Below are 11013 nucleotides of genomic sequence, written 5' to 3'. Positions count from 1 at the left end.
TAAAGAACAAGTGAGCAGTTACGGAATCGTGGAATCAGACCGGGTTGAGCCGGCAACTGGTATCACGAGACGAGATCACTAGACCACGTGACGCGGAAGTGGACTCAAACGCTACGGCGGTGAGATACCAGCAGCTACACAAAGTCTGTTGTATTCAATTGTGAGTTCCTCTTCATATGTGTAAGGGCACTGTGCATATTTACCATTTTCCATTTGGTGATTAAATTGCATCACTATGTGCGCGCGCCGGCTTTCCGCTCCCCATTTTGTGATCCACACCCCACGAGCTACAGTCTCTACCCAGACCATTGAGGTGTGGAGAAGGGGATCCCACAGAAATACATCTACGCATATCTCCAATCCCAAAAGGAGGGCTTCACCAGAGGCGGGCGCCATTTTCAATGTTGTTCTATTGACATTTGATTGTAAATGCCCTAATTTAGATGGGAGGTGTCTGCTCACACACAGATTACACTGTATTTTGTTTGTCTGTCTTCCCAGCGCTATAGGGTATGTTTTTCACTGCAACTATCTTTTCTCTTGGGGTGAGAGAATCTTAACTATCTGTCCCTGCAGCTTGGGCAAGTAGGATTTATTTGTTTTTATGCGGGACGCTCATCTTTTCACCGATTAAAGAGCGCATTATCGTAATTTTTTGCACTATATTGTCAATCATCTTGCACGGTTTAGCGCTAGAAATCATGGACTGGATGGAAATCGCATGGAGTCAAACATGTCGGACTGAATGCCTTGTTTCTTTTCCAGTGGGAGTTTGTACGGAAAACCATAAACCAGTATTTCTTGTGATCTGTATCCATACTGGTAACCACTTTGCTCTCTCCGTTTCCAGGTGAGTTTATGGCTTGACCAGGAAAACAAAAACGGGATGGCCCCCACTTCCGCTTTGCTCAGGCTGCACCGTGGGGGCGTCAGCCCGAACTCTCCCTACAAAACGAGGACTAAGTCACGACAACCCTCTGGTGTGCCAGGGCCTGTGCCGGATGTCACAAGGGCTTTGTGAAGGGACGAGGGGTTCAGGGCCACATGGTCGCTGTAGAAGCCACAAGGCATTTTAGTAATAAGTATCTGTATCCTCCTAGAAAGAAAAAAGCATAGAACCGGCCTGGACCCGCCGTTTCAGTAAGTGGTGAGAATGGATCTGATTTGCTAAATGTTTCTATGATGAATGTTCCCAGAGAAATTATTTTGTTACTTGTTTTGGCTCAAAAAGTAAGGCCATATCCCAATTAATGAAGACAGTAATTGAATATTTTCATGTAATGGTGTGTTTGTATATCAAGGAAGCACGAAAGGACATTTACCAAGCAGTGCTATGTCATAAGACCCCTTCTGGTGCCGGAAGAAATGTTACCGCCTATTCAAACCCCTCCCAAGTGTCTCCAAACTAAAAACAAATTGAGTTAAAAATATTTCCAGGTATTGGATTCTGGCAAGAAAAATGCAATCACCCCGGTGCGACCTCAAACATAATTTGATCATAGGAGACACTGCCCCTTTAAGAGGAAAAGGGCAAACACATGGCAAAGCGATCTTCTGAGGAACAAGGCGTGCCCCAAAACTCAAGGGATGGGAAGTGAAGGAGCGGTCTCGCATCCTATTTACAATGACAGATCTGCCTTTTATCAAGCCGACACATTTTAAAGAGACAATCCTTCCTAGGGCCAAAGTGTACTGATGGCAGTGACATGTTTAAGGGGTCACATCTGGGTGATGCTTTTTTTCCTCTGGCTGTGTTTGCACCTTTAAACTGCAAGTCACATTCTGTCCATTAAAACCTCCATTGACGTCCACAGCAAACACCAATACCGCTATAATAAATGCGAATATTAACTTATCGTAATTTTTACTACCGCGGTATTACATCATATCGGTATATTGCCCAACTGTACAGTTTACAGAGTGAATGAATGTCGAGATCTCCTTCGATATGAATCCAAAAGCACATGATCAACATTGAAATATATTTACCTTGGCTGGCGTCGACACTGGTGCCATCAAGTGGGTTTACGATGCCCGGATAATCCCTCCCAAAGGAAAGATGTTTGATGTGATGCGTCATATTTATCTGAAAGAACACATTTAGTATTAATATACGGCACTCCTGATATGCCATGTAAAATACAGAAGGGTATAACACCACGACTCAAACTGGCGCCTGGCGCGGGACCTTCATGTGGCCCATGGACTTGCTAATTTCATACCAGTTACTTAGTGTTTTTCACACCGAAACTCACTTGTAAGTTAAGGTAAAGTAAATATATATGGTACAGATGTTATGTAGATGCATCTAAAATGACATTGAAATAACCCTTGTCGCCCATTTACTGATCTGACCTCTTTGGAGAACTAGTAGAAGACCCCTGGTATACACCTTCAACATGAAGCAAGACCTGCCCAGACAGAGCTTACAAATCGAAGCAATGTGAGGCGACATGTCAAGCCAACGCCCTGCTTAACAGGATTTGCAGGTGTGAAGGCACATTGTAATGTAACACTTTTCTATCAAATCTGGTCCGTAGAGATGTGCGAAAACTTTGCATGAGGTCAGGAACCAAGCAAAACGTACCCTGGAGTTGTGAATATAACCGCGGCTGAGTCACAGCTCGAACGCGATGCTCCAAGCAATAAGTCAATGGCCCAGATACACAAAAGGGTGCCAAGCTTTAGCACGGCCATACTCCTAACGATATGAATGGGAGCGGAGGCGTGCTAAAGATCAGCACCAGTGTGTGGATCTGGGCCAATGTGCACTATAACTGTTTAATATGCTAATAACTCTACAATCACGTAATGCAGAGACTATAAATACGGAAACAAGGGTTCGCTCACAGAGTGGTGGTATTTCGCTGAAAGCCCCCAAATCTAAGGCAAATTTCCCGATATTAGCATGGTGATGCTTGGTGAAATATTTAGCAGGGAATTTAATTTTGGAAAACAGTTAACATTTCTCCAACACATTTTGGACCATTTCCTACATCGCTGATCCACAGGGCAATGGTTTCGCTCTGGTACCAAACTAACGCATAGGTGGTCCACTTCAGCCCTCAAAGGCCACCAACAGGCTAGGTTTTCAGGATATCCCTGCTTCAGCACAGGTCGCGCAATCAGTGGCTTAATCAGAATGGCGAAAAAAGAGAGATCCAGCGCTCCACGGATTTCAAGATAAATGAATTTATTGTGCCACACGACGTTTCGACCAACAGGTCTTTTTCAAGTGATTAGGCCTAATCGAAACGTCGTGTGGCACAATAAATTCATTTATCTTGAAATCCGTGGAGCGCTGGATCTCTCTTTTTTCCTCAGTGTACATTGGAATTTGCCTGGCAGGTACTTCCTATAACCAGCAGCACCGGTAAACTGTATGTATTTATTATATTGTGGTGTGCAGCCAAAACCCCTTTACATTGGTACTTAGTCAGAATGGCAGCAGCACCTGTGCTGAAGCAGGAATATCCTTATAACCTAACCCACGGGTGCGCAAACTTTCTGCGCTACGCCCTCTGCCTGCTCAGCCCTAGTGCTCGCGCGCCCCCCCCCATACCTAACAATTGGCGTCAAATTACGCCGCGGGGTCATGTGATGTTATGTCAACCTGCGGCGTCATTTTATGCCACGGCAACGCATCGCCCAAAGTCAAGGTAAATAAGTTAGAGGCCACGCGCGCTTCCTGGCATTAAATTTAAATGCTTTGGGGGGGAAGAGCGCGGGGCCTCTATAACCGACGTGCCCCCCCCCCCAAATAAATCTTGTGCCCCCAGTTTGCGCCCCCCTGACCTAACCTGTTGGTGGCCCTTGAAGACTGGAGTTAGCCACTCCTGGTCTAGTAATGCTATTTCTGATCATACTCACATTGTCAAGTCCAAAGCTCTGCAGATCGTGAACTGTCGATAGAAAAGAAAAAGATATATACAGATCTTCATAAAGCACAATTGCATTAACCGCTTACATACAAGAGGCGCCTGTAACGTACAAGTGACCAACTGCCTCTCAGACGGTGGAGAATAAAGCCAGATAAAGCAATTTTGTGATTCCCTCCGGTTGCTCCCTTCGGTCTGATGTCACCATGTGTTCAACAAGAGTTTGCACAGGCAGAGCCCTCCCCGGCCCCCTATCTTTATTGGGTCTCTAATAAGGACAGTGTGAGCCAAGGGGAAAGAAAACACTATATTAACAAACATTGCCCCATTCACCACCCTAAACAAATGTAATGGATAAATGTTATTTATGCAAGAAACCCCAACCCTCTCTAATAGCGCGTCTGAGATCAGATGCACTGTAAGGAACCCCCAACCCTCTCTAATAGCGCGTCTGAGATCAGATGCATTGTAAGGAACCCCAACCCTCTCTAATAGCGCGTCTGAGATCAGATGCACTGTAAGGAACCCCCAGCCCTCTCTAATAGCGCGTCTGAGATCAGATGCACTGTAAGGAACCCCCAGCCCTCTCTAATAGCGCGTCTGAGATCAGATGCATTGTAAGGAACCCCAACCCTCTCTAATAGCGCGTCTGAGATCAGATGCACTGTAAGGAACCCCAACCCTCTCTAATAGCGCGTCTGAGATCAGATACATTGGAAATTCTTCTGTATTTAGTACAATTTTCAAGACCATAAAATTGCAAGGAACCATTAGGGCTGCGATTCCAGTGCGTTCTACCGGGCCAAGTACATGCGTCGGTGCGCATTTAGCAGCCGCGCTGTACTGCAAGTTCACACATACAATTTTTTTGTATGTGGAACTTGCGACGGAGACGTGGCCACGCCCCCGCCAGCGGTTCATCCAATGAGGGCAGACCAGCCACGTGAGGTCATGGTGATGGCCATGCCCCCGCAAAAAGCCCACCACGCCCCCTCCCGTCACAAACGCTCCCTCTCTCCCAGGGCCGCGATCTGCGGTGAAGCGCTGTGCACACGCCCTCGGGCGTGCGTGCTACAGAACGCACTGGGACCGCAGCCTTAGGGATGCCCAGGGAACCCAAGGGGCCCCTAGGAACCCTGGTTGAAAAACACTAACCTATGCAGTGGAGGAAATACAAAGCATAAAGTATAACATTGGTAGTGAAGGTACCTGATGAAAGGGTCACCTTAACAAGGATGCATGTTTGGCCAAACAATTGAACTAAATGACCCATATTTGGAATAAAAAAAAATTATGTATCAAGTAATGTCATATTGGACATTCTATATTGGGGCTTCTATGCACTGTTCTGAGAGTAACCCTTCTGCATTGAGGACGCTAATGATCATAAAAGCGGTAGCGGAGGTGGGCGATCATAATGCGACGAAGAGCAGCGTCCTCAAAATTCATAGGGGTGACAATTGGCAAACCGTGCAGAGAAGCGGCAGCAGAAGAGAAGGGCGGTGTGTGTGTGTGTGTGTGTGTGTGTGTGTGTGTGTGTGTGTGTGTGTGTGTGTGTTCTCTAAAGGGAACACACACAACTTCTACTCCTTTTTATAACAGCCCTATAGTTTACCATTATAAGCCCCTCCCCATAACAAGGAAAGAGGAGCAGAGGAAGTTTAGCTTGCAAGAGGAAAAGGATCTACTGGATTTGTCTTTAGAAGGTTTTCCATCGCACGTGCTGCCCACAATATGCAACTGAAGACCCTGAGCCAAGATAAAAGAAAGGTTACATGGAGCTGAAGTTCTTCTGTAGCATGGTGAATTGAATGATCAGAAATAGCTAGTTATACTTGGATTGCAGGCCTTCGTGCGACTTAATGAAAGATTAGTGGGTTTACAGGTGCAGTGCCATGTTGCCGACCCGAATGCAACCTTGATAAAGCATTTAATAGTCTAATTGGCTTCCCTAAAAAGTTTTAACTGTGCTAAAAGCAAAGATTGGCGGCTTTAATTCTGTGAAAATTAATTTCTTCTGGGCCTCTGGATGGGGAGCCATTGTCAATCAAGGGGTTTGTTTACCCTCCCCCTACGATGTCCCTATCAGAGAGCCAATAAAGATAAGGGGAGGGTGAGAGGGGGCTCTGCCTGTGCAAACTCATGTTGAACACAAAGTGCCATCAGACAAAAGGGAGCAGCCAGAGGAAAATCATCCCCCACCCAGGTCTCCGCTCACTAAATATTTCTGGTTAAAAGACAATAAACCAATGTGACCCCTAAACAGGTCACTGTCATTAGCACACATTGCTCCTAGGGAAGATTTCATCTTTAAAAATCACCCAAGATCTAGAATAATCCTAACTGAATTCTACCTTCTTCCTAATGGAAACCCCTAAAATCAGGGCATGCATTGCCACATCACACGATTTATTTTACTTTTGGGGAGAGAATTGCAGCGTTGGAGGTGCAGTTCCAGTATCCTCACTGCAGCATTTCAGCACAATGTTGCTGTAAAAGCTTTTTTTCCTGTAGGCAATTAAAAATGGCCGCCTGAGGTATTTTCTCAAAACTGCTAAACAACTGACCCGATCCCTGGACTTGTTACTAATTCATACTAAATTACTTATTTATACATCAGACAAACATAGGGTACAAGTGAAACCTTTAATGGCCAACTTGTGGTTAAGAAGAGCTAGCTCTCAGAACCAGGGGTCTCTTCAGGCAGATTTTAGTTTAAAAAAATCCCAGCAGGACTTGTGTTCCTAAAAGCCAGCGCACCTCACAACCACGACTTAACCACTGAGGACTTCTACACTACTTTTGTAGTGTCTATTCTACCGGCTAACAAGGTACAATCCTCTTTCTACATCATAACAGAGCTGGACAAACTGGACAAGTGGATTTCTTCCCCAGCCTGGTGTACAGCAGTGGGATATTGGGGGTGGCGACATATGGAGTTCTTAGCGCTACGCAAAGCATTGTGGGACGCAACTTTGAGAAGCAGATCGTGCTCCAAAGACGGTCAGTGGAAACCACCATTTTCCCGCACCGGCCGCCGCAGTGGACAAATGGCTTCCCGCGAATTTGCTTAATGGGTTTAGCAAATGTACATCTCTCACAGAAGTGCATCCAAAAAAGGCAGGTTGGCCCTGTTTAGCCATGCAATAACTACATAATGAACACGGCACAATTCTGTGAGGTCTTGAATGAATTGGTCCCAAAGTCAGCTTGCCAAAGCCCCCTGTACAGAATAGGTATAGCGAGATGGAGAATAGACAGTATTCTGTAACACTTACTCTCAACTGCGTGTACTGCACAGAAAAGTAGGCAGAGGGGAGAGGAGAGGTCTTAATTATACAACACGGAACAGTCCTGATTAAGATAAGACAGCAGAGACTGACATTAGTACACAACCTTTAATTCTTTTGGGTAACTAGAGCATCCTGGTTAAACAACCCCTTGTTTTGGTCACCCACTGGTCAGTGTAAATCTTGTTGCAAGAACCACTTTGCCCACCCAGTCTGTCCATTTTCCTATCGGCTGTCAAACTCCAACCCTACTAGATCCTTGGCGCTCATATTTACGATGGCCTAATGTCCATCACAAGCATGTTTGAATCCTCTTACTACATTAGCCTTATACCACTTCTGCTGAGAGCCAATTCCACAAATATACCACCATTTCCGTGACGAACGACTTCACATTTTCACGGAGCCTTCCACCCCCCAGTTTCCGAGCGTGGCTTCTTGTTATAACACTTTTCTCTGAGATACAGTGGGCTTCCTTCCTCTACTTTGTTGGAACCCTCCATATGTTAGAACGTTCTCATATCCCCCTCTCCTCCAAGTTGTAAATATGGTGGTCTTTTATAGTCTTTCCCAATGGGTTTTATGGTGTAGACCAGCATTTCCCAAACTTTGTTACCCTGTGCTCCCTCTGCTAGAAAATAGTCCCCCAAAACTCCCAATTAATAAATCTCATCGCCATCTCACTAATTACACTGTGTGAGTGATCCCAGGCAGTAAAGGGAGTAAAGGGCAGTAAAGGGTCCTGAGCCTGTGGGGAAAACATATGCTTAATAAACCACCTAACTGCCCCTCAGTGTGTGAAGGCAGCAGTGGCAGTGGGCTTCCAAAGTCACTCCCCACAATGCCTTGCTGCTGTGTCACCTGGCAGCTCATGCTGTAACTGTGATACCCCCCAACACTAAGGTGCAGTCCCCATACAGACTCAGGACCCCACAGTGTGTATGCTTGTTTTCTCTTTTTCTCTTGAGGAATCCATCAAGAAAATAACTTTGTCTGCAATCACAATTAAACCATTCCTCAGCGCCACAGGAGGTGTCTTTCCCCAGCCATCGAACATGACCCAATATCAACACGACAGGTCACCCGAAGGCCTCACTTACCGTGGACATGGGACTGCTGGAAACTTTTCCCGGGCGCGAAGTGAACGTTTCCAGCGACCTGTTGCAAAGAAACACATTGGTTTGGTTACGGCTTCGAACACCTGCAATGACCTTCCTGCAGAACTAGGAACGGGCGAAAGGGTCGCCCGAGCTCGCAAAGCGTGGAATGTGCCATATGAGTGGGAGTAAGGGTCTGCCCGCGATTCGTCATGGGGGGACTCCATGCCTCTGGACGAGCTTATTGGCAAAATGCTCCACAAAAATCGCTAGTTTCGCTTAAGGCTAATTTCCACTGAAGTCTTTACTTTTATTTATTTTTTAACCCTAGTTGGGAAGCAGGGGGTCCTCAGAGCTGAATGGTGTTAATTCGAGCTCCGGGGACCCCCTGCTCCCAGAGGTACTTACCTCTGAGAGGGCCCCGGATGGGCATGCAATATGGAAGTTTAAAGGTCCAGCTGGCCAACGTCATCCCTTGTGGCTTCCTATTGGCCTCCGAACCTTTAATCCCGCATTACATACCGGCAGCACCTTTAGAGGTCAGAATCTCAGGGTGCAGGGGGTCCCCGAAGCTGGAATCAACGCGGTTCAGCTCAGGAGACCCCCAGCATCATTCCCAGGAGACGTGGGGGGATACATTTATTTATAAAGGGAACGGCTTTTCTTTTGGAGACTATAGATGGGACAAGCAGCTGAAAGCTGCGAACTGGCAAAATGGAAGACTCCTCTAGCGACGTTTTTAACCCTTTGAAGCTTGCCGAAGCGTTTCCCAAGGAATCCAGTCTGGGGGGCAGGAGATGCTTACAATTCCACGCCTGCATGCGGGACAGTTTGGCACTTCTCTGCATGTACACCGAACGCAAAGCAGAGCAACAATGTGTTATCTGCACCTGTGACACTGCTGCTGCCCTCAACCCAAACATTCCTCAACTCTTCCGCTGTAGTTGCTTTGCAAAGTACCCTTGGCAGTGGAAGGGTTAAAGGGTATCTAGCACGCGAGTGCAGTTTTTCACGCTTGTTTAGTAATGAAGATTTCCTTTTAAGTTAGAGACTTTGGAAGTCAGTGTATCATTTCGTGGCACTTCTTCCCCACTTTTTGTTCTTTGATACATCTGTAGATACATTTTTTTCTATTTGGAATGTGCAGTATTTTATTTTTTCACACTTATTCGCACATTTTAATTCTCACTCGTCACACGATATTTATATATTTTTGCATGTTTTAACCATCTACATACTGTATACATCAATATACAGACAGACGTCTGAATACCTACATGTTTACAAATATATTAATATACGTGTGTATATATGTGTATAAATGGATACACATTTTTATGTATATTAGGACACTAGTTTATGATTTCATTCTCCTTTTAGTATATATCTACATGTAAAAGAATAAAACAATTTAGTGTCAGATATAAAAATAAGTCATTTTTATTGTTTTCGGATGGACACTATTTATATTAAAGTATACGGGTGAAGTCTTGTCCTACGCCTCCTACTTTCTCTCCCCTAGTAACAAGATTATGAAGTCCCTCCTGTATATATGGTGTTACAAGGCAGGAGCAGGATCTGACGATCGAGTCACATTGGTCTTAATATGGGAGACGTGTGAGGAGCACTTACCTTGTTGACTTCTAGAAACCCGTACACTTAGCAGCCCTCGTTCCTCTGCTCTTCCATCTTCTGGCTGAAGCCTCCCGCTTACACTGGGCTATGGAGTCCGGAGTCTTGAACGCCCAGCCTTTCCTTCGGTACGCCTCGCGGACATCATCAAAGGAGTTACAACACCTGCGAGGAACCAGATAACACAACCATGTCATTACGAGCGACAGAATGTGTGAAACAATAACCGCAAAGAACTAGGAAACACATTCTAGAATCATAATCTAATTTAAGAAAATAAGGTGGTTCCCAGCACTCGAGAGATATGTTAATAAGAACGGTCACACGCGTTAAGTGAAAAAAACAATAGAACATTTGTTACTGATGTGAGTGTGTACAGAAACATGCAATATTACATCTCATACAAAAAAAGGTCAACAATGTGATACACCACTCAGGTCCTAAAGCGACACGGACAATCGCAGGAGAATATATACAGAATATGTATCAAAATGAGCACGTCTGAGTGAACACACAAACTAGATACACAACCAAAAACAGGAAGAAAAAGAGCAAAAGGAAACAAACATGAGTAATAGCACACAATTACACGCTTCTCACACGCGCTGTGACTCCGATGAGCTGGGACGCCGCGGATCTAGGCATTTTGAGGGGCACTTTTTAGGAGAAGGGAAGTGCCACCTGTATTTGACACGTGGGAACTGATCTGAAGACTGGGTTAGTGCCCCGAAACGTTGCCCCCCTTGTTTAATTGCGTGTTCCCTTGCCCCATGCTCGTGGGATATTCTCCTCGAGTCCTTGTAGTGGATAAGTATCGGAGCGCATACATACTAGTGTTGATTTTGATACATATTCTGTATATATCGTACTGTTATTGTCCTTGTTGGTGTATGATCCGAGTGATGTGTATCACCGGATATATTTTGTATGAGATGGAATATTGCATCCTTCTGTACACACACTATATCTTTTATCAGCAACAAATATTGCGTTTTTTTCATCATTTAACACGTGCCCGTTACCACCCTTACCAAATAATACGTTTTCAGTGCTGGGAACCACCTTTATTTTTTACCATTAACCTAGAGGGAATTGGGGTCCCTCTTTGTTCCTGTT

General features: G+C 45.3%; 1 protein-coding gene across 26 annotated transcripts in view; it reads right to left on the bottom strand.

Annotated features, from left to right (window-relative positions):
- LOC142486275 (endoplasmic reticulum-Golgi intermediate compartment protein 3-like) overlaps window positions 1-11013 on the bottom strand; it is a 148487-nt gene that overhangs the window by 73612 nt on the left and 63862 nt on the right. For 3 of the 26 annotated variants that reach the window (XR_012798877.1, XR_012798878.1, XR_012798879.1), the window contains exons 14-18: window positions 9898-10062; window positions 8269-8326; window positions 7157-7232; window positions 3871-3902; window positions 1990-2086 (exon numbers count right to left, since the gene is read on the bottom strand). The exons of 15 other annotated variants lie outside the window; for them this stretch is intronic. Coding sequence is in view for 1 of the 11 variants with exons in the window: in XM_075584887.1 (XP_075441002.1) it covers window positions 9909-10062 (154 nt within the window). In the remaining 10 variants the exon portion in view is untranslated. Of the gene's footprint in view, window positions 1-1989; window positions 2087-3870; window positions 3903-5493; window positions 5628-7156; window positions 7233-8268; window positions 8327-9697; window positions 10063-11013 lie in introns of those variants that run through there. 8 more of the 26 variants (XR_012798881.1, XR_012798882.1, XR_012798885.1 and 5 more) reach the window with 6 other exon arrangements.

The sequence above is a fragment of the Ascaphus truei genome, unplaced genomic scaffold, assembly GCF_040206685.1.
Source record: "Ascaphus truei isolate aAscTru1 unplaced genomic scaffold, aAscTru1.hap1 HAP1_SCAFFOLD_804, whole genome shotgun sequence".
NCBI classification, from domain to species: Eukaryota; Metazoa; Chordata; class Amphibia; order Anura; family Ascaphidae; genus Ascaphus; species Ascaphus truei.
This window is presented reverse-complemented; position numbering and strand designations above follow the sequence as displayed.